Source organism: Suncus etruscus, chromosome 18 (genome assembly GCF_024139225.1).
Source record: "Suncus etruscus isolate mSunEtr1 chromosome 18, mSunEtr1.pri.cur, whole genome shotgun sequence".
In the NCBI taxonomy this organism is placed as follows: Eukaryota; Metazoa; Chordata; class Mammalia; order Eulipotyphla; family Soricidae; genus Suncus; species Suncus etruscus.
The window spans coordinates 42,750,696-42,775,086 of NC_064865.1; the positions used below are offsets into that span (position 1 = coordinate 42,750,696).

The window sequence follows — 24,391 nt, forward strand, 5'->3', positions numbered from 1 at the left end:
CCTCAAAAGTTCAAAGAAATCAGTTTTGCATTATTTATATAATCCAAAAAGAAAGAAATCTTGACTTATAAACAATAAATTGGTTTACTCTTCAAGCTTACTTTCTCCCTTCACTACATCTCTTTGTTCTGGGCCACACCTAGTGACGCTCAGGTGTTACTCCTGGCTATGTGCTCAGAAATCGCTCCTGACTTGGGGGACCATATGGGATACCAAAGGATCGAACCGCAGTCTGTCCTAGGTTAGCACCGGCAAGGCAGACACCTTACAGTTCCATATCCCTGTCTTTTTTTTAATTTACTTTATTTAAAGAACATGTATCACATAGTTGACATATTTGATTGTAATATATTTGTTTCCAGATAAGTGAGAGCAAAATTATTTTAAAAAAGAATAGAAAGAAAAAAAGAGAAGAAGCAAAGAGTATAGTGCTAAGCAAATTTGTGAAAATTATTGTATCTCCAATAAAATCATTATGTCATTGTCAGAAAGTTTAGTAAGCTTTTGTTGGCTAGTTGACCATTCTGTAATTTTATTTGTTTCTGAATTTTAAGTGACTTCAGCTACACATTGGCATCTAAATTGGTGTGTATCTATAAGGTCTCACTCATATATGGGTTTTAAGAAAAATGAAAGACATTCTTGCAATAAAAACTTTTAGACAGAAAAGAGAAACAAGCTGGAAGTTACAGATCACCTCATGAAGCTCACCACAAACAGGGATGATTTTAGTTAGAGAAATAACTAAGTTTTGAACTGTCCTAATAATGAGAATGTACGAGGGAAATAGAAAGCCTGTCTAGAGTACAGGCGGGGGTTGAGTGGGGAGAAGGGTGATTTGGGACATTGGTGATGGGAATGTTGCACTGGTGATGGGTGGTGTTCTTTACATGATTGAAACCCAAACACAATCATGTATGTAATAAAGTTGTTTAAATAAAAAAAATTTAAAAAAAAGAATAACAGTATTAAACAAATGAAGTTATCTTGCAGCCTCAAATGCGGCCAAGTAGTCCAGGAATTCAGAGCACTATTACCAATACTGCAGTTTTTGTGAGATGTATTTTTGCTTACCAGGTCTCCTGGAAGTACAAGAAGGTGGAAAGTTTCCCATACTCACTCCAAGAAAAGCTCTGGAGATAGCCCCCAAACCAGCATACCTGAAGTTTGGTCAGATTGGTGTCTTTGCAGAGAATCATAGATGGGTGGTGAACCAGGGCCATAGGCAAAGCAACAATTTGAGTGCTGGGTGCAGTAGATATATCTTTAGCAAGGTGGGGACTTGGCTTGCTTTCTCTTCCAAAGATTGCCAGCTTTCAGCTGCTTGGCCAGTGTACCCATGATTTTTCACAGCTTAGATGACATCTCTTACAAGAACAGACTGAGTCTATGGTGCCTGCCCAGTGCAGATATGGTGACTGCATTTGTGGGCATAGTTACTGCTGCCAGATCTCCTGAAATTATGTTTCTCTGTTTTTTTGTTCGCTTATCTCCACTCTGGAGAATCCCATATTTTCTCTTGAACGTTTTTCCCCTCATTGTCTCTTCTCACAACATTTTTTTTTAGTTTTTTATTTATTTTTATTTTGGGGGGGTCACACCCGGCAGTGCTCAGGGGTTACTCCTGACTCCACGCTCAGAAATCGCCCCCGGCAGGCTCAGGGGATCATATGGGATGCCGGGATTTGAACCACCGTCCTTCTCCATGCAAGGCAAATGCCTTACTGCTGTGCTATCTCTCCGGCCCCAACTTTTTTTATTTTTGGATAATTAATTTATTTCAGCACTGTGGTTACAAAATTGTTCATGATTAAGGTTCAGTCATAGAATGTGTATCACCTTCACCAGTACTCTTTTCCCATACCAATGTCCTCAATTTCCCTTCCACCCACCCAGTTTCCCACCTACTTTCATGGAAGGCATTTTACTTTTCTCTCTCTGCTCTCTCTCTCTCTCTCTCTGCTCTTTCTTCTCTCTCTCTATTCTCTCTTTCTGTTTCCTTTTTAACACTATGTTTTGCACTCTCCCACTTTTTGTTGTTTTTGGCCACACTTGGTGGTGCTCAGGGGTTACTCCTGGGTCTGAGCTCAGAAATCACTCCTGGCTCGGGGGACCATATGGAATGCCAGGGATCAAACCCACATCTATCCTGGGTCAGTCACGTGCAAGGCAAACTACCTACTGTTGTTCTACTACTCTGGTCCCTTGCACTTTCACATTTTAAAAACAATTTTTGTTCAATAAAGCCGACTTTGGTTCACTAAGATAAAAAAGGTATAACAAACCATTAAATGTCTTAATTCTCCTAATTTTTCTCTGAGTTTTGACATCTTAAAACTAAACACAAGATGCTGATCTCACATCTATTTAGATGACTGTTATAAAAATTAAAACGAATTTAAAATGTGTGAAGATATAAAGAAATTGGAATTTATGTACATGTAAACATAAAATAATACAACTACTGCGGAAAGTAGTATGGTAGTTATTTTAAAAATTAAACATGGAGAGGGGAGGGAGGAAAAAAGTTAAAGTTGGAATTTCCATGCGATCTAGTAATTCCATTGTTGGCAAAGAATTTAAGCAGGGTTGAGGTGTAGCTCAGTGTAGAGGTGTTGGCTTGCATGTAAGAGACCCTGGGTTCAATCTTTTGCACTAAAAAACTAAGGAAGAAGCAGGATATTGAATTGATACTTTATACCCATATTTTGCCATAACAATACTGCCAATGGCCAAGAGTAAGAAACAAACCCATGCCCATCAACAAATTGAATATGGTATTTTTATACAATAGACTACTATTCAGTCTAAACAAGAAAAGCAATATTGTCAAATGTTTCAACATGAATGAGCATGACCTTGAGGATTACATGATGAGAAAAATAAGCTAGTCACAAAAGGGATGAGCATCTAATGATTTCACAAATCTAAGGCACTTAGATCCACAGAGAGAAAAGATAGATGGCATTTGCCAGGCACTAAGGAATGAAGGAATGAGGATTTGTTCACAGTTAGACTTGCAGCTTTACAAAATAAAATGAAGTATAGATCATCCTGTAGATTTGGTTGTACAACAATATGACTGTTTACCACTACTGTGTGTATTTTACCATGATTACAACAAAACTAGCAGATAACCTAAATTAATCATTTCAGCCCATTTTTCAAAATCCAGACAATTTCTCTTAAGGCACTCATTATCTTTATGCTTCACAGCAAGTAGTAAACTAACTATATCTAGTTTAAATAGATAAATGAAGGGGTTTTGTTTGTTTGTTTGTTTGATTTTTTTTGTTTGTTTTTTTTTGTTTGTTTGTTTTTTGGGTCATACCCGGTGGTGCTCAGGGGTTACTCCTGGCTGTCTGCTCAGAAATAGCTCCTGGCAGACACAGGGGACATATGGGACAGTGGGATTCGAACCAACAACCTTTGGTCCTGGATCAGCTGCTTGTAAGGCAAATGCTGCTGTGCTATCTCTCTGGGCCCAAATTAGGATATTTTTGACATGATGTTTTGACAAGAGGGGAAAAAATGAAATCAAGTTGATCTAATATCTTCCCTCATTTCTGTAATATTATGGATTTACAACTTCGGACAAGATTTTTTTATTGACCTGATGATGAAGGTCAAGCATGGTCCTGTTAATGGGTTTGCCAGGAAAAAGTCAAGGGATTGCAGCATCCATTTGTCTTTGAGCACTGCTGAGATGAGCTGGATTCTAAATCTCACTGCAACCACCAGTAAATACTTCCTCTCTTCTTTCATTCAGGCACAGATGCTACTTGGGATCAGAATATGAAATCAAAACTACTCATTGGTCCAGACCTTTACTCTAATCAGCATGTAACATACAACTGAAAAGCTATTGTATGAATTATAGAATGAGCATTTTATTCAAATATCATAACAAAATTAGTCTCAAATGAAAAAAAAAACTGAATTCTGCTATTTTTATTTACAAATTCAGAAATGACATGTCTTTCTACTTCAACTATGCATGTTATATTAGTTCAAAAGTCAGGCAGCAATACTTCTAAGAAATAAAATATAGAAGTTGCATTCTCAAAAGAGGAACAGAGAAGGCTGAGAGTCACTTCAAGGAGCCAAGCACTGCCTGCCACACATCACTGCTTTGCCATTACTCTAAGAACTGATGACATTTGTAAAAACAAGCAGTGCCTCGAGGAAAGCTTCTAGGAGCCCTGTGCTTCCAGAACCTTCTCTACTGCATTACTGGTATTTCTTCCCTTCGCAATGGGTTGTTTCTTTTTACTTCTTCCAATATCTGGATATGGGCTTCGGTTCACAAACCTATTGCTCAAATCGTCTGTGACGTACATGCAGGGTAGAGTGTATGTCTTCGTTCTAAAGGTTGACTCCCCTACACCCTATTACCAAGTAATCAGTTCTTCGTTTTGAAAGTAGCACATGTTTGATCATATTGTTTTTTATCATTATCTGGCTAATGCTGGGATGAAGTACAGCCAAACTCAGACCCACTTTCTGAGTTGAAGCTTCATCTGCAAGAGGAAATAATGAAGAGGAAAGTTAGGTTTTGTGTGTAGCATAGAGAGTTTTCCTAAATTACTTGGACCTCTTCTTAGAATTGGAAAGTCCTGCTACTTAACTACATGTGATTTGTGTGCATTTTCTTCTTCCTGTGCATTCCCATCCTGCTTTGGTTGGAAAGTCTTGCAGCTCAGCATTCAGGAGAGTCAAAGAAATCTAGATATAATTCATATCTATTATATATAATCATACACAATCCATACCTAATTTCTCTATAATTCTTTCATCCTAAAGTGACTGATGAGAAGGAACTGAGACACTATTTTTCCTCCTAAGTATAGATATTATACTATCACAGGCATATGAAAGAAGATAGTGAAATGGCCATTTGTGTATGGCTATTTCCTCAGGCCAACATTGCTTCTTCATGAAGTGGAAAGGAAATAAAAATAGTACTTGGTTTTATAGCATTTTATATTCAAGACAATGTACTTGGTCTTCATATAGGAGCCTCATGCAATGACCTTAAAATAATTGTTAAGATTAAGGGGTTGCCATTCACAAGCTACACAATTCTGCTTAGGAAATAGCCCAATTTAAATCTTCATCTGCTTCTTATATGCATGGCAGCCTTTCTGTAAATGTTTACTTATAGCTAGGCTCAATGAACTGCAAGGTATATTCTTTTGAAGGCTTCACTGGGCAGAATAATATTATGTTTACAAGTTCTACACTGAAACCAAAGGCTTAGATTCAAGTCCAGCTTTGCACCTTGCATGAGTTACTAACCATCTTCATTTCTGCAAACTGGAAATAGTAGTACAAGCCTTCTGGTGTTGTTTGGAGATTTACACAAAGTACATCATGGAAAGCAAGTAGAGCAATTATATATATAAATATATATATATATATATATATATATATATATATATATATATATATATATATATATATATATATATATAGCAAGTGTTTCCATGGCAATGAGTGGAGGGAGAACTCACTCACTTCCCACAAATAAACCTTTCAGGCAAACTATTTGAGTAGAAATATGACTTCACTTTTTACAGTTGTGATTTTTAATTGTCTAAAATGAATGCCTGATTTTAGTTTTGGCTGTAGAGAACAATACCAATCAATAAATCCCTCTGGAATACGACTGCTGTCTTTCTCCGTCTTATAAATATGAGAGCGTTAAGATTTGAAAGTCTAAATAACGTAACACTAGCCTCTTAAGATTTCCTTGCAGCTGAATTGATCTGACTGTAAGTAGAAAAACAAGCGGTGAAGCAGCAAGTCTATTTCCATGAACTTGGCAACACCAGGCACTTTGAACAAGGACCCTATTATCTTTTGGGTAACAGGTGGTAGCTGGGGTGTTAAGCTGTTCTAGGCAGGATTTCAGATTTCCACTCTTTAGAACTCAAGGCACCACACTTCTATCATAAAGCGATCAATAATAATTAGGTGTCTGGAATGAAATACGGTACAGCATTATACTTTCTACATCTGGAAGGAGAAACTCACTTAACTAACTCTAAATCAATGCTTTTTTTCATTTTATTCCTGGGGGAAGCGTTGGAGGCAGCAGAGAACACAATAGCAATGTGAATTGTGGCTCTGTGCACAATCACAAAAGTATTAAATGTTAGGATACACTTTTCTACAAGTCATAGCAGCAAGCCCCAAAGCACTGAGTCCTTATTTATGATATGATATACTTCCATTATATTATAGTCCCTCATTCTACGACTGCCTCTTTCACATTTAATAAAAAACTCTGTCGCAATGAATAATGTCAAGATGCTAGTACAAAATGGAGTTGTAAATGAAGCTAAATATCCATTGTTTTCCACATCTTAGTTTTAGTAAACCAGGACTTACACGGTCCCATAACAGAAGGAAATCACTGGGAAAGGAATGATTTCTTGTTTGGTGTCTCATCAATCTCAGAAGAAAGAACTCTGTTAAACAGTTTGAAGTTTCCCATGTAGATTGGTTTAGTGAGATAGAAAATGGAATCTGCACATGGGAATATCAGCCTTCCTCAATGTACTTCCCTAACCCTTCCAGAAACAACTTTTCACTAAATAGAGTCTCACTTGTCACGTCAATGATGGACTCAAAAAACAATTCATCCTGTTTACAAAATTCTGGAACTCTCTTCAGCCTAAGTACAGAAATCTCAAAATTTCTGCCAATTTACCCACCCACCCCCAATCCTAGCTCCTTGTCTTTCTACATAAGTGTTAAGTACAAACCTTCAACACCCTTATCTGACCTATTTAAATAAATGACCAGGCAGGAGAGGAATTTGTGGCTTTTATTACCTTGTAATTATCCTTTATTTCATTAACTGACTTAGTTTGCTGGCCAACTGCATAATTTCATTATATGGTGGCTGAGCTTTTATTCCTCTTCAGAAACTACTGCAGTGGTACAAAAAAAAGTTAGTAGAAATTTTCTTTTAATTTCAGAATTCAAAAACAAATCCAATATCAAAAACAAAATGGTCATTTTGGACAAATACTCTGGTGCTTGAAAGGGAAATCTTCATATATCTGGGGATTATGGGGTCAACCCATTGGAGAGCAAAGCAGCATAGCCCTGGGAATGCAGGAAGACAGTTGTGTCTATGATAGCAGACTGGTCACTATTTTATGGACACCACCTAGACCAGCCTGCTCCACCCTTATCTCACTTAACAGTGTAGAACTTTGGGGTTTGGATTTTGATTCAAACACCTTTGGAAATTTCTTTAGAAAGACCTTGGCTCTTCTCTATCTAACTGTGCCCTTTAAAAAATTAAATGAGGTAATTCTCAGGTTCCTTTTTCAAATAGAACACAACCTAGTTTCCTGCAACCTAGTATTTAAATAAGCACTTCCTAGATTTCCCTCAGTCAAAATCTTATGGTTCCATAAAAGGTCATGTTGTCCAATGAATTTAGGAGAAACCCTGTGTTTAATGGTGATCAACTGGTTGCTTTGAGCATTATGACTCTTTCATGGCACAGAGCCTTTTCCTGAAGAGTCCTGACCTCAGCGAATTTCAGGGGGTCATTACTCTGCAGGACAGACTTTAAAAACTTCTGAATAGTGGTGACTCTGACATAACAGACTCATTCCCTAACTCATGGCCCATGAAGACTTTATCCAAACTAACTACTCATCACTACAGAAGTATAGCGTCTGAGCTGCCAGATTGGAGATCTGCCCCTTGACTCCTCTACTTGGGACTTTGCTGACCTTTTTCTGTAAGGTAGTGAGGATCAGGCTTATAAGTCTTATTACATCATGTCATGTGACTTGTCATGTGATGAGACGCCATTAGATTCTGTTAGGTAAGTTTGGATTTTCAGGAAGATGAAATCCTAAGTGATTTTGATGACCTATTGACCTTAATCGCCAAACATAACACAAAATTTTATTTGAATTAGTGAGTCAAGTTTCTTTGTATAGTCAAGTGGTCACAAAACTTTATTACGTAGCTTATCCCATACTTGGCAAAAAATTTTTAGATAGCTTTAGGATTCTTGAACATCTACTTAGAAAGGTATGCTACTCAGTGTTAAATAACCAAAGCCTTACCAATACCACAAAAAGCTTGTGGCATCCCTCATTAATTTCCTTATGAAGAAAGAAATTCATTGGTATTTGCCATCTTACCTCTGAAAATGGAAGAGCTTCAAGTTAGATTTATTACATTCTTTCAAGTTCTGGCTCTCTTTTCTTAAGAACTCTTTTGTTATATTGTAAGTATAAATTTAATTTAAAAATATGTTCTTTGTCTTAGGAAAAAAATGAAAGCGTCTTCTCTGGAGATTGGGTAATTGTGGGGTTTGTATTAGTTCCTGCTTCTGAGTTCTTGTTTTATCACATTAATACTCCTCATTATTTATGAAGTTAAATGAGATGGTGGAGGTGTTGGAAGCTCATTCCATTTGTCAGTTGTATATTTCTGGCCTAAGTTCACTTTCATTGGAGCAGTAAAAAAATTTAAGGGATAAAAGCTACATATTTTACTTGCAAGTTAGCTACTTTTGCAATTGAATATATGAGACTCTGCAGTGAGCTGCTGAAAATTTCATCACTTCTCAATTGTTATCCCTCTTCAAAGTTTTATCCCTTACGGAATGTGATTTAAGGGCAGTTGAGCAGAGAATTCATCAGAGATAGAATAGGCTAGAGAGAGAGAAAAAAAAAAACCTGAACAAGTCTCTGCTCTTGGGTCTTCTGAGTTGGACCACATGACTTACCCAGCATCTATATTGCTTTCTTTTATTTCTTCATTTTATGAAGTGTAAAGTGTTTTTTTCATCAGTCCTGAGAACACATAGAATATGCTTTCACAAATTGTATATCAAGCCCTATATTCTAGGAAAAGCATTATGCTTTTTTGTTATTTAACAAATATGGTTGCATTAGCAATATTTGATACCCAAATCAAACCAACTTAAATTCCTTGAAGTTTCAGATGTTAAATAAATGATGATAATTAAATGGAAGTCCATGTAATACTACTACAATAATAAAAAAAATTGATAAATTTGTTAGCTATAGTATGTTTATTAAAGGTGACCATTATAACATTGATATAGCGAGTTGCATATACAGAAAATGAAAAGTTGTGTTTTGCTATGATTACAACTAAGTTAAAATTAGGTATGTTATTTGGCAAGAACTAGAAGGAAATTGACAAAAATCATTTACTTTGAAATGGTAGGATCTGAATAATTTTTTTAATTTTTTCACTCTGTTGTATGTTTCACAGGGCATTATAATATAGTTAGTTACTTTTGAATATCTTTATTTCTGGGTCACACCCATAGATGCTTAAGGTTTACTCCTGGATCTTTGCTCAGGAATCGCATCTGGTAGTACTCAGGTGATCACCTTAGGAATCAAAGCAAGTACCTTAACTACTGTACTATTTCTTCATCCTCTTTTAAACATTTTAAAAAATTTCCTTTGGATTACCCACCTAGAAATGCTTAGGGGTTACTTCTGGCTCCTTACTTAGAAATTACTCTTATCAGTGCTCAGGCAACCATATGGGATGCTATGACTCAAATCCAGGTCAGCTGCATGCAAAGTAAATGTCTTACCTGCCGTACTATCTCTCCAGCCCCATTTTAAATATTTTTAATGTGATTTATGGTGAAAATTAGATTTTGTACCACAAACTAGTGCCCTTCCTGTGCTCATGAATGTCAATTCATTGTAATGAGCATAACTTTAAGATTTTCACATATTAAAAACTGAAATGCATATTAAAATTGTTGTAGGCAGGGGACCTTAAACTTGTGATTGTCAGCATTTATTTTTCTTTTTTAGAACTAAAAGCATTAATGGGCATCTCATAACTAATGGTTTTGGACTTGATAATATATGGCAACAAAGAAGAGTTTTATGTCACAATAACCATATTCAAAAAGAAAAGCTTTTCACACTTTGGGTCTCAGAAAAGGAGGCACTTGGGCCCCAGAGGGTCTAGGACCCATCAGAAACTGGGATGGGGGACAAAGAAAGTGGACATGACTGAGCTGTGGTCCCAGGCTCCCCTAAGGAAGTTGTCTCATTGGCCAAGGTGAATCACTTCCAGGGGTCCTGTCCATGGAGTTATCTCCAAGTTATCTAGGGCCTGACCTGGAGCTACCATGATGCATGATGTCAGGTTAGAATATGGGCATAAGCTGGGTTAGTTTGGGTAAGCCCATAGGCCAGTCCTCACTCTGGCCTGCCTTGATAAATATCTGGGACTAGCCAAACAGGAAGAACTCAGCATTATGGGGTTCCTTGCCTACTTTCCCATGAAAGCAAAGTGGGTGTCAGCCCGAGAGGTGCCCTTGTCTGTGCCAATCCTTGAAGCTTCTCAGAGGCCTTTTTTTCCCTCAAGGGCAAATTAGGCATTAAAGCCTTTTTATTTTTCTTCTTTACTTTATATGGTTTTCTTTTTTCCCATATAAAGTTATTTATGAATAATTTTGAGTTATGGTCTTACCATGTACAAAACCCTTCACCAGGACACATTTCTCATCACCAGTGTCCCCATTTTCCCTCTCACCCTCCCCGATGCTCTCTCCCCTTTCTACCTCTGAGACATACATTTTTTTCTCTCTTTCTCTCTTCCTTTTTTTTCCTTTTAATTTTCAATACAGTGCACATTTCTCACCACCAATATCCCCAGTTGCCCTCCTACCCATGCTCCTCTGCTTGTCTCTGATCAGGTGTTTTACTTCTCTCTCTCTACCGGGGGACTTTTTTGTTTCAGTTGTTGTGAAGAATTTCCCACCCATTTCAGTATGGGGTGGATATGGGAATTGTATGAAGCTGCTGTGTATGTGTGTGTGTGTGTGTGGGGTGTTTCCCTATAATGGTTGGAGGGACCTAGATCTACTTCAGGACCAGATCTGGTTCCTGAGAGTTGTAGGTTAAGGGGAGCACCAGGTGTGCTAAGGATCAAATTTGGGCCTTTCCCTTTCCTTCGTTTGGCCTTTGGTTGTCTCAGCTCAAAAGCAAGTTAAGTCAGCTCCCCCTTCTTTTCTGCAGCTGTCTCCTATTTAGGGTCTGCAATGGCGGGTGTCCCTGAATTCATCTGCACATTGGCCAGATTCTGTGATGTGGTTTGATTATTCTGTTGCCTCAGGACTCTCTCATAAGCTGCTTATGAGGTCCACATGGATCATGGTCTGGATACTGACTTTTCTTTTCGTTTTTTCTTTTCTTTTCTTTTCTCTTCTTTCCTTTCCTTTCCTTTCCTTTCCTTTCTTTCCTTTCCTTTCCTTTTCTTTGCTTTCTCTCTCTCTCTCTCTCTCTCTCTCTCTCTCTCTCTCTCTCTTTCTACCTTTGTTTCTTTTTTTTCCCCTCCTGTTTCATTAGCTATAACTCTAAATGGCCACGTTGAGTACTTAATTTCAACTATTTTTAATGACGTACTTTTCTTTTCTTTTTAATGTATTTTTTTTATTGAAACAATTGTGATTTACAAAGTTCTTCAGAGTTGGGTTTCAAACATACAATGAATCAGAGCCAATCTCACCAGTGTCTACCTCCCTCCCCCAATGTTCCCAGAGTGTATCCCATACCACCACTCTTTGCCCCCTCCTCCCAGACTGCTGGTATAACACACCCATTTAAAGTTTAGATTGTTAGAGTTTTGGTTTTTATTTATTTATTTATTTACTTTTGGGTTTTGGGCCACACCCAGTGGTGCTCAGAAGTTAATCCTGGCTCTGCACTCAGAAATCACTCCTGGCAGGCTTGGGAGACCCTACCAGTGGTCCTCAAACTATGGCCCGCGTGCCACATATTGTATTTGTATCTGTTTTGTTTCTTCATTGCAAAATAAGATATATGCAGTGTGCATAAGAATTCGTTCATAAGTTTTGTTTATACTATAGTCAGACCCTCCAATGGTCTGAGGGGCAGTGAACTGGCCCCTGTTTAAAAAGTTTGAGGACCCCTGCTAGACAGAGGATGCTGGGGATTGAACTAAGTTGGTTGTTGTGCTATTGATCTGACCTCGAGATTTTTAAGTTTTTAAATAGCTTTTTTAATGTAAATACCATAGTTTACAGTTTCTCCTAATATAGTTATTTCTGGCATTCAATGTTCCATTACTAAACCTACCAGCAGTGTTGCATTTTCTCTACCATTGTCCTCAGTTTCACACCCTCCCCAAAGCCTATTCACTTGGCAGGTACAAATAATTGACTTAATATTGCTACAACTAAGTGGTAATAGAATTATTTAGAAAAAAAACTTCGTTCAATGAAAAGTTGTGAAAATGGTCATATTTCACAATTGGGACATTAATATCACTGCCTCATGATTTACAACACTGTTTGTTGCTAGCTGAGCATTCTGTTGTTGGTTTTGTTTCTTGAGCTTAGGTGGCTTCCATGATAAATTCACAGCTAATTTGCTATATAATACCTACTGGGATGTTGGTATGAGAAAATGTGTGGCTGTGCAGTCTAGGACTTGGAGGATCTGTGGAGCTGGGCTTGGGAACTGACATAGCAGCGACTGTGGATCATGGGTATGGTTGTTAGGGAAAGGCAGCCCACCCTGATACCCGGCACAAGAGACTTTAGAGATCTAAATGCTCCCAGACTTCAGAGATCTTAACTAAACTTCAGAGATGCCCTTCCACAATGGGCATCCCTGGAGTTTGGGGAGGTTAGGTGTCACTGTAGAGATTAGTGGAAAATTGGTGAAGTTGGGCCATTGGCGTGGCGTTTATTGATTATATGTGCAGCTGCAGAGGCTTCAGCTAAGTGGGGAGGGTCTTGCCCTTCCCCCCCTCCCAAGGGTCCTCTGTACCATCAGATGCAAACATGAGTTTCCCAGGCTTGACTTTTGCATCTTTTTGAGGACTGGCTTCTTGTCTAATGATCAAAAATGCTGCCTTGTCTGCTCACTTGTAGTTAGTTCTCTTATACAGGGAATCAGAGTTCTGCTTTATCTATTTGGTTCTAGAAATGTTAGAGGTTAAAAAAAAGGGTTGAGGAAATTTATCTTCATATGCTGTTATTCCTAATCTTTGTTATTATAATGTCATTTTCTTGCTTACTGTGGCCTAAAGCACATAAATTTTAATTGTCTGCTTAGCTTAGCTATTTTTTGCTGCTAACTGATATTTTTGCCATTAAGGGAATTTTTCCCTTGTAGTCACCATGTTTTAAAATTTGTTAACAGCTCTATTGAGGTACAATTAAATGCCATAAATTAATCCACTGTATGTATATCTCAAAGATTTTAATAATTGTGTGCAACCATCACCACAATTCAGTTTTATAATGAAGAAAAGTTTCCACCCCATGTTCCCATAAGTTCTTAAGGCTTTTGTATGGCTCTATTCACTAATAACAGAGTGGCCCTTAAATGCATCTGACATTTTTACAAAAAGCCTTACATTTTATATTTTTGTCTGTCAAAGTTCTTTTTTTTTTTTTATAAAAATAATACCTATTTGTGTGATGTGGGCTATCCATCGTGTAGGACAGTTTCAGTATTTTATTTTTTTTTAAGTGTGCAGCTTTTCTGCCAATTTATTTTCCCATCTGTCAAAGATTGATACCTTTTAGCATCACTCCCATGACTCAGCTCCCCTTCATGCCTTGGTTATCACTGATTTTTTTTCCCATGACCATGTAGGCCAGAACAGTATAATGACATTGTACATTCTTTCTTCCCCAATATGTTGGCCACACGAACTGACTTTTTAGCTGTTCATGATTAATTACCCTCTTCCCCCACCCACGCACTCTTTTCACCTTTACCTACCCAAAGCCAACTTTACTCTATAGGGAATATTACCGTTACCTGAGGTGAATAAAAAATGTTTCCTAGCATCCTCTCCACTAAACCTCATACTACTGTTCTAAGATTCTTTGTGAACCAACCAAATGTTCTAAGTTGTTCTGTGACACCAGGCTCCCTAACTTCACTTACAGGATAATCTCAGCTACTTCCTTTTTCTTTAAGTTCATCTGGATCATCTGCCTGAGAGCTAGGATCACCTCGGATCTGGCTTTCATCCAGTCTATTCATTATGCTAGTGACTTTTCAGCCACTCAGTCCTGATGGTTCCTTTCCAATTCCCTTAGAATCACAACCCATGTGGCCCTTCACAGCCCAGCCTCTAAGCCCCCTGTTAGAGTCCAGAGATGTCTGACCTCTCCTGAGATCTGCTGATGCAGATGGTACAGCTGGTGGCTGTGCTGGCTCCTCCTGCCTACAGATCTCTTTACCAAGTACTCTTGTCTAGATGCCACATCTGGAGGCTTCCTTCACCCCCTCCTTGAATGAGATTGGATATCTTCTTTCAAACTCAGCTTGGAGGTCTCTTCCCAGAAAAAGCCCTCTAATATGAAGGGAGGAGGGTGTTTACCAAATGTTCTGCCAAAGCGTATGGCTTTTTTTTCCATTTTCCATTTTCTCATCACATGTTGTGATGAGGTTGAAAAAACGAGGCATTCACTTAATCAACTCACCTAGAAGATCTACGGTAGGAGAGTTAGGACATATTTATTACACCAGTTGATCAGACTGGTAGCCAAGGCTAAGCATGTACCTAAAGCCTGAAACAAAACTCAAGGATCACAGGCCCTGTTTTTATACGGTATTATTGCAAATGCATCATTAGTTTGCATTAGACCCAAGCACTGTAGAGGCACAAGCACATGACGGCATCTTATCTGTATGGCTGGCGGAAGATTCCTAAAAATCAGCATTTTCTTCAGTTGGAAAAGGGAAGTTCACCCTAAGTGCAAACAGAGTGGGCATCTTTTTATTTATTTATTTATTAATTTTTAAATAATATCTTTATTTAAGCACCATGATTACAAACATGTTTGTAGTTGGATTTAAATCATAAAAAGGACACCTCCCCTTCACCAATGCAACATTTTAAAACTTTCCACCCACAAGCAAAATCTTCTCTTTTGTTTATATGCTATCAATAAATTATAAAAACTAAAGAAATATATCATAAATGTCCATCAGAAGAATGGCAGTACTTCTATCTGATGATACATGAATTTAGTCTGTAAACTGTCAGGACAGGTTCTGTGCTTAGAGAGGGTCACCGTCTCCCTCCAGCCGCTAATGGGGATTCTCTCTGTGGACACAGATGTTGCATGACAGCTGAGGGTTTGGTGGCCACAGGACTTGGCCTATGAGGTCTGCACTTGCCTCCTCGGTCTCCACAACCATGTCCACACTGGCTCCTGCACCATCCAGTGGCATGTATTTCCTTCATGACTGAGGAGTGCATCTATCTCTGTTAATCCATAGTGATGAAAAGCTTGGGGGAAGCTTCATGTTGCTTGAGCTTTGCCTATTCATTTCATGTGCCTGGCATGTATTTCCTTCATGACTGAGGAGTGCATCTATCTCTGTTAATCCATAGTGATGAAAAGCTTGTGGGAAGCTTCATGTTGCTTGAGCTTTGCCTATTCATTTCATGTGCCTCGATTCAGGATGGCACTCTACCTCTTTATGCTACATTTGAGGAGCTCTGTGCTATCCAAATGACTTGTTAACCATCTCCTTACTTAAAACCCCTTTTTTGAAACTGGAGCAATAGTACAGAAGATATCACACTTGCTTTCCATGTAGTCAACCCGAATTTGATCCCCTGCACCTCACATGTTATGCTATGCACTCAGAATTCACTCCTGGCTTGGGAATGCCAGAGAATCAAACTACAATCTGTCCTGGATCAGCTGTGTGAAAGGCAAATGCCCTACTGCTGCACCATCATTTCGGCCCCTCAATAAAAAATTCTTATGCTGTATATTTTCTTCACAAGTATTTAAATTTTTGTGTGTGTGTGGTTTTTGGGTCACACCCGGCAGTGCTCAGGGGTTATTCCTGGCTCCAGGCTCAGAAATTGTTCCTGGCAGGCACAGGGGACCATATGGGGCGCCAGGATTCGAATCGATGACCTCCTGCATGAAAGGCAAACGCCTTACCTCCATGCTATCTCTCCGGCCCCGTATTTAAATTTTCTAAGTAATCACAAAATAATGTTTTACTATGTAGTTTCCTTTTAATGTAGATTTTATTTTCCAGCTTCTTTATTGTTATAGTCGCTATGCTAAGCATGTGACATTTTGTTTGCGTGTATAACCAGACCACATCTGCTTCTGTACTCAGGAAATCATGTGGGGTATCAGGGATCAAACTCAGGCCTGCTGTGTGTAAAGCAAGTGCCCTATACCTACTGTGAAGCTGAAACCTCATGCCCCAATCCCAAAGGTCTGGAAGCAATACCAATATAAGAAATAATCCACACTGATTGAAGGGAATAAGGTTCAGGAAAATTCTACCACAAGCTTTCTGGTGCTAGCAAGAGAGACTCGCTAGCAATCAGCCAAGCTGTAGAAAAGAAAGAAAAGCAGCTTCTCCCTGAGACCCAAGGTCTTTATTAGGAAGCCAAAGGCCACCTCCTAAGGTGGAGAACAGGTATGGAAAGGGGACAATCCAAAAAGTGCTTCAATTTAAAGGTACTTTTAGTTAAGTGAGTAACAACCTTACCAACAAAGAATTATCCTGAATAGAACAAGTTATTCCAATACTACTGTATTTTCTCTAGCCCCTAGGCATGTGACTTTGTGAGGTTTTTTTTTTTTTTTTCAGTGCTTGGTGAGAGAGAGAGAAAGAGTTTATATATGTAAACATTTTCAACTTTTTAGGAAATGTTTGCAGGTTCTTGTAAAAGCAGACTGATGGGAGGCTGATGGGGATGGGGGAATGCACTGATGGAGAGAAACAAACGCTGGTGAAAGGAACCATGTTGAAATTGTGTATGCCCGAAACCCAATCATAAATCACTTTGTAATTTCATGGTGACTATACAAAATAAAAAAGAAGTAAATGCTGGCAGAAATAAAACATTAGACCTCAAAAATAAAATATAAGGGGCCAGAGTGGCAGCAAAGGCCTTAAGGCATCTGCCTTGCACGTGCTAGTCTAGGAAGGACCACAATTCGATCCCCCTCCCCACCCCCCACCCCCCCCCCCCCCCCCCCCGGCGTCCCATATGGTCCCCCAAGCCAGGGACTTGGTTACTAGGAGTAACCCCTGACCGTTACCAGGTGTGGCCGAAAAACAAAGTATATATAAAAGAGTAAGTTTTCCCAAATGGTACTTTTCCGCTTCCTGTGCTTGTAAGTGATGTGAGTTTGTTAGCTCCACTGCTCTCTGTCTAGGAAGATGTACTCCCAATGGGCACCCGGAGGATCCCATTTCTCACTTCCTTCCTGTCTCTGTAGTCCGTATTTAGAGTCTCTGCACTAAAGATCGTTGAACTCTATTTGTGTGTTTATTCTGTAACTGAATTTGTCTACCTGAAGTCGTTTCCTTCTTTTATAGTTGGTTCCCTTGCCCTCACCCCTAACCCCAACTTGGAAATAACTATGTACTCAAAGGACTCCTCCAGCTGACAAAAGCAAAGGAAATAATCTCTCACCTCTTCCACACAGTACTGACCCAGAAGCTGAGATTCCAGCAGCTTGCTTCCTACCCTGAGCTCTGCTATCAGCCTCAGGCCTGCCCTTTTCACTCCCCACCCATACAGGCTGCTCTGCTCCCCAGCTCTTTTTCCACCTCACTTCTCTCCATTAGGCCCACAGATCTGAGATGAGGTCCCTCTAGTCCCCTCCTGTCTGAGCATTTGGCTCAGGTGAGTGGCTGGGACATAGCAACAGCGGCACATTCTGTAGCAATCACTGACTTCCTGGTCTGGCCACTGCAGAGGAAGCCAGAGAGAGGCAGTGGCTGTGTGTGGCCAATATGGAGGCCTCCCACCACCCCAAGACTCTCCTCAAGATCATGGCACCTGAGAGCTTTGGGGGGAATGTATTTTCATATTATTTTCTTTTTAGCCAGGATGCAACCAAATCTTTAATGAGACATGAGGCCATGTCTATGAAGTAGGGAATTCAAGAAAAATATCCTAGCATAGCCTATTGATATTAATAGCACAGCCTGTAGGGCACTTGCCTTGCATGTAGCCAACTCAGGTTCAATCCCCAGCATCCCATATAGTCCCAAACCTACCAGGAGTGATTCCTGAGTGCAGAGCCAGGAGTAACACCCTGAGCATCGCCAGATCTAGCTCAAAAAACCACCCAAACAAGCCAAATCCTCCCCAAGCATCACCATTGTTCAGGAGCAAGCAGTGAGCCACAAAGAGAAAGCTGAGGTCCAGAATGGTCTTTCTGACTTGGAAACATGTTGTTCTTCTCAAGGACTTTCCATTGATAAGTGGCTATGCCTCTCAGCTAGCAGTGATGTTTTCCTAAATGCTGCCTCCAAGGTGATTTTGGTGGGATATTTTGTGGAATAATCGCTTATAAGAGCATCAAAGTCTAGCAGCTGGTCTCATTCCTACAGGAAAGAACAACTTGCTGACCATGTATGTGTGTGTGTGCATGTGTGTGTATGTGTGTGTGTGTGTGTGTTATGTTTCCATTCATGCTGGATTTCCTGCTAAACCTTTGTGTCACTTGTTCACACCTGCTTCTCTGTTTGTCTCTTGCTTGTAGCCCTGGAGAGGAAAATATCAATGAGGCAAAGCAGGGAGGAGCTGATAAAGCGGGGAGTCTTGAAGGAAATCTATGACAAAGGTAAGGGGAGTACACCCTCCCCGCGGCACCCCCAGAGCCGTGTGGGATCTGGTTGCGTATCTCTCGGAGGTCAATTCTGCTACTTACCCCAGGAATTGAACCTTGGGAACTCTGGACAGTTCTGGAGAGAAAAGGGAATGTGGGAAACAGTTCGAGCTCTTTGCTTCACAGAGGAAAGAAGTAAAGTTCTTTTTTGACAGCACTGGACTGGAACTGGACCCAGACCAGAGGATGCTAAGAAGACTTCCGTGGTCCCGGCACCATGTAGGTCCTGGATGGGATTCCAGTTTGTACCACTGGAGAGAAATAAATGACTTAAGCGCTTCAAGGACTAGGGGCTCCTAAAATACATGTAGCACGCCACAAGCACTTGTATTTCCATAACATCATTCTGACAGTGTCTGTCCCCATGGTAGGAAAAAAATCAAAATGGATAAAATTACAACTATCTGTGCATATAGGTATTTTCAAGTATATTTACACAATTCAGATGCTTTGTGTATGTGTCCATGTTTGCTATTAAATGTATTGAATTCTTGAATTATTATCTTTAAATATGGATGTTGGCCATGAGTGTCAGTACTGTAAGTATTCTTCACTCCACTTTTTTTTTGACAGTTTTGCTATTTTGTCTTGTTGGGGGGGGGACACACCTGTGGTGCTCAGCACTTACTCCTGAATTTGTGCTCAGGGATTACCTCTGACTGTGCTTACGGAGCTAGATGAGATGCCAGACATAGAACTCAGATTGACCACAGGCAAACAAACACCTTATCCACAGTACTATTTCTGCAGCCAAGCTCGGCTACTGTAAACTTTGCTCTACTGAGGTTTTTCACTTCCCTGGAAGCAACCTTCCTGGACCCTTTCTAAGGACCACAACACTCTCTATTAAGTCTTTAAGTGAACTAAGTGAACTAATGCTCTTTACTTCCAGAGTTAGTGTAATCTATGCTTCTTCCTACCCCACTCCTCCCCTCCCTTACTTTCCCTTTTTCTCCCCTCTCCTCCCCTCTTCTCCTTGGGCCTACACTGTGCCCTAGTGCAAGCAGACCTTTGATTTTGATTGGCAATTCAATTTTTTTAATTTTAATTAAAATTAAATTTTAATGTTTTAATGATGGTTCTCTCTGTGCCCTTGGGTTTGATTGGAGATTCCCCCTGTGTCTATTTCTTTTGTGTCCTTGTATTTGGTGACGCCCCCCTGTGCCTTTGATATTGATTGTTGATTCCTTCTGTACTTTGGGTTTGATTGACAGCTCCTCCTATGTCTGTTTCCCCTTTGCTTTTGTGTTTTGTTGTTCCCCAACACACACACACACACACACACAGGCACACTATGTCCTTGTGTTTGATTGGTGGTTCCCCCTCTGTTCTTGTGTTTTATTAGTGGTTCCACCTTGTACAATTGAATTTGATTGGTGATTCTACATTGTGTCCTTGGGTTTGATTGATGGTTTCCCCTGTGTTCTTATGTTTGATTGGTAGTTCTACCTTGTGCCCTTGGGTTTGATTGGTGGTTCCCTATTTTCATTACTTCTCTTCAGCTCCCTTCTCCCACTTCACCTAGCCAGGACTAGGTGAAAGTATGTGAAAGTACCTTGTCTGGAGAGAGCTGCCATCTTAAAGGGTCATGCATAGAAAGTATGACCTCACTGGCTCTGTTCTGCAACATGGCTGAGAAGGGGATGGCTCTTGTCTCTTTTCACTCAAAAGTGATCATTATCTGAGCCTCTAGAATCCAAGGAATCACCATGTATTCCTACCTCCTCCAGTTCCTGCATGAGACCACTCCAAACTTCTTTGGTTGATTAATCCCTCCAAGGAGAAAGGACTACGCAGTTTTGTCACTGTTTTCCAATAGTTTGTTTCAGTACAGTCTCTGAAGCTCTCCTTTATCCTGACTTTAACTCTCCTTGCTTTATCACAAGCTCCCCTTCATACCACTCACAGCATAGATGGAAAATGTGCTTTGACTTCAGGTATAATTCTATAGTGAGTGTCTGCACAGATAGACTCGGTGCAACTAAATCCCATTTCAATCTGGTTATATGACCTTCTCTCTTGTCTCCTTTCTTCCTATAACCTTTATCTCTTTTGCTGTAAAACTTCAGGAATGCTCAAGAGAATATATTTTACTCTGGCATTTATTAGTTCCATTATATAATAGAGCTAGGTTTAGGAGATTGCCTGAGTAACTCCTTGACTTATTCAGAGAAGTTGTAGACTGTTGGAGTAAAAACCTCCATTGATAAGGAAAAAATTATTTAAATACTTCATGTTTGGATGATGGGAAGAACAGAAAAGAGAGATGAGCATTAAGAACACAAGAAACATAGTGACTGCTGGTCTTCATACTTGCTGCCTTTTCCTGAGGAGAGCATATCTACTCTTTATGTCTCAGAACACCAGCCTGGCAGGACTGGTCTGAGTCTCTTTAACTGGACAGCAGTTGGATTGCTTTTTATTGAGTTCTTTCACTTCTCTGTATTTCCATCTCTAATCTGAAAGTGTGGGTGACACGCTGTCATGAGAATTACATAAATTAATGCATATTTGTTGGCCAGCTGGAACTGCTATCATGAAATATCATGGAAAGCACCTCTGTGTGTTTTCTCAGTATGTTTCCTCAATTCAGGAAGCTCAAGGTGACTGAGGGTGTCCTCCTGGGGCCTTTCTTCTGTGAACCACATTCTTGACATCTCTGCCTCAGCCTGAAGGATATGAAACCCAGGGAATCAAGACTCCACATGTAAAGGTTCATATAACCTTTAGCTACACACCAAAGTTTGGATCTGAGAATAACCCATTTCACAGCCCCTAATGACACATGGGGTAGAATAACAGTCACTTTCATCCTGTCTAGATCTTAAGACACTTTTAATGTCTAACCCTCAGTCATCAGGCCCAGGGGTCATGAAGAAATTTTAGAGGCCCTTCCAATGTATCTCCCTTTGTGAGATAACTGGAAACCCAGTTCCAGAAGTTCTGATTGTTTCTTCCTCTTAGCCACCTCTACTGGGTATTTTTCTAAAAGACTCTTTTCTTCCCTTCCCTAATATCATTCTCATGCTTTCTGTTTCTGGACTGCTCATGTGGGAAACAGTTTCATTGTGAGAGAACTTGAGAGAACAGCAAGTGGCCAAGAGGAACTCATCACTTTTCATGTGGTCTCAGAGATGAATGTCACAGGGAGGAGGCAATTCTCCAGTATTGCCTGGTGGGTGATTTCTCACTTTGAAGCACCTCGTGTCTGCACACATCTCCTGCCACCTGGCAGCAAAATTGTCTTCACCAGTGGCTCTCCAAGCCCTCAATACTGCCCACTAAAAAGTAATTACTGTCATCCCATGGCCAGCCAGCTCACAGCTCAAAAAACAAGACATAGTATGCTGGAGCATTATGGCTCATGACGTAGGAAGTAGCTTATCTTCACTAGTAAACAACTTTTCCTTCAAGCTTTTTTTTTTTTTCTTTTTTTTTTCTTTTTGAGCCACACGGGTGACAATCAGAGGTTACTCCTGGTTATATGCTCAGAAATTGCTCCTGGCTTCAGGGACCATATGGAATGCCGGGGGATTGAACCACAGTCCGTCCTAGGTTAGCTGCATGCAACGCAAACACCTTACTGTTTGTGCCACTGCTCCAGCCCCTCCATCTAGCTTTTTTATTTCCTTGATTTGGCTAAATAATACCCCTTAGATTCAAAAAATATAAAGATATACTGTAGTGACTTGAGGTTTGTAACAGTGGGATAAGGGAATAGCCAGAACTAATGAGGTTTAAGCACACTGACAGATTGCTTCCAAAAACTTCATTTTTGTTTATGTTTTAAAAATCCCAAGAAATTCGAATTAAGCAAAATTGGAGAGAGCTTGAATTGAAGAGGGAATTTTATCTTCAAAGTCTACAGAACATACTCAGGAATTCTACATTGAATGGAATGTGCTCATATCTAAAAAAAACAAAACAAAACAAAAAAACAACTACTCAATGGCTTTTTAAATTTTTTGAGCTTTTTAAAATTGAGCCTCATGTAGACTCACATACATTTAGAAACAAAGGAACTTGGTTTATGGTACTGGTAAAAGCACCCCACACACCATATCTTCAACCCCAGGTGAACGAATCTAAAGCAGGGTTGCGCATGAAATAATCCAAACCAAGCTGAGGGTGAAAGACATGTAGTCTGGCAATTTCTATCTCATATCGAGAGCAAATTGACTGCCAGAATGGTCGTTTTTATTGAGTACAGAGATCAAGCACAGGTGGGTAAGTAAGGACAGAGTAAGGACCAATAGCTCAGGCTATCCTGATTCAGTCCTGACAGCTTTGCATGTAAGACAGCTTCTGTTTTGGGGTGAAAACAATTTGTAAACAAATAGATTCAAAGGAACTAGGGATGATCTTTGTTTTGGATAAAGTAAGATATACCCTAATAGATACTCATAAGTGTCAAGTGCACAGATAAATAATTTAACATTTGATTACACACCAATATGATCACCATCAAAAGTCTATTTCCTGTCCACCATCATACATCTGCTCTAAGTATTTTCCTACTATGGCAATCTCTCTTCTCTAATCATGCTTATTATGTTATTGCTCTGTTTTCAAAATCTACAATTTCATTTCTCTTCTGTTTGTTCACAGTTTGCATACCTGTCTGTCATAGGAGCAAAGCCATACTGTCTGTCTTTCTCTATGCTCATTCAGCATCCATGTTGTATTTGGCAATACTCCATATTTTGTACACCTGAATAGCATTCTTCTGCAGATATAACCACATCTTGCTTCACAATTCTTCCATCAGTGAGATCTACTGTGGCTTCTATATCTTGGCAAATTCCAAATAACGCTGTGATAAATCTAGAAGCATGTTTTACTTTCAAGAGTAGACTTCATACTTTTAGCTAAATAACTAAACGTGAGTTAGCTAAATTTTATCATAATTCTGTTCTTAACTTTTGGAGAAATGTTTTCCATAGTAGCTACACCAATTTATGTTCCCATCAATAGTATGTTTATCTACTTTCCACAGGAACCTTTATAAAAAAGTCAATAAGTCATAGAAATGTGTTTGAACTCTATATAAAGTGAGACTGCAGCAGACTTTTAAAACTACATAAGATTTTTACTTCTTTTAATCATAATATAGCTGGGGCAAAAACTGTAAATTCTGATCTTCAATTTTCCAAATATGTCATAGTATTTTTATAAGATTAATATGAAGAGCACAATGTAAACATTAAAATGAGTTGTCACTACTCTGGTACAAATGTGGAACTAATGGTAGAAAATATTCTACATGGGACTGAAGAGATAATGCAGCAAGTAGAATATTTGCCTTGCATGTGACTGACCCAGTTAGATCTCTATCCCTCCATATGGTCCTCTGAACCCACCAGGAATAATCCTTAACTACAGAACCAAGAGTAAGCCCTGACCACTGCTGAATTGTTTTTTGAAAATAGCAATAATTTGAATGACAACTTTCCCCATCTTTTAGCATAATTGAGATTATTACTTAAGGGACCTTCTAAGCCCCAGGAATATTCATTCATTCAACAAAGCAATATTGGTAACCCTTTCTGTGCCAAGAGATCTTCTAAGTGTTGAGTTCTATAGTGATCACCAGGTGGGAAAATCCTTCCCTTCTAGGAGTTCACATTCTGTTCTAGATTAGGCAATACTGATCTTAACATGTGGTTTTACAAAAGCAAACAAACAAACAAAGCAAAA

The 24,391-nt window shown here is 39.4% G+C and overlaps 1 protein-coding gene across 5 annotated transcripts in view; it reads left to right on the plus strand.

Annotated features, from left to right (window-relative positions):
- PHACTR1 (phosphatase and actin regulator 1) overlaps positions 1–24,391 on the plus strand; it is a 554,139-nt gene that overhangs the window by 401,881 nt on the left and 127,867 nt on the right. For 4 of the 5 annotated variants that reach the window (XM_049765251.1, XM_049765250.1, XM_049765247.1 and 1 more), the window contains exon 3: positions 18,569–18,649. The exons of the other annotated variant lie outside the window; for it this stretch is intronic. In XM_049765251.1, the coding sequence (XP_049621208.1) occupies positions 18,569–18,649 (81 nt within the window). The remainder of the gene's footprint in view (positions 1–18,568; positions 18,650–24,391) is intronic. 5 annotated transcript variants of the gene reach the window in all.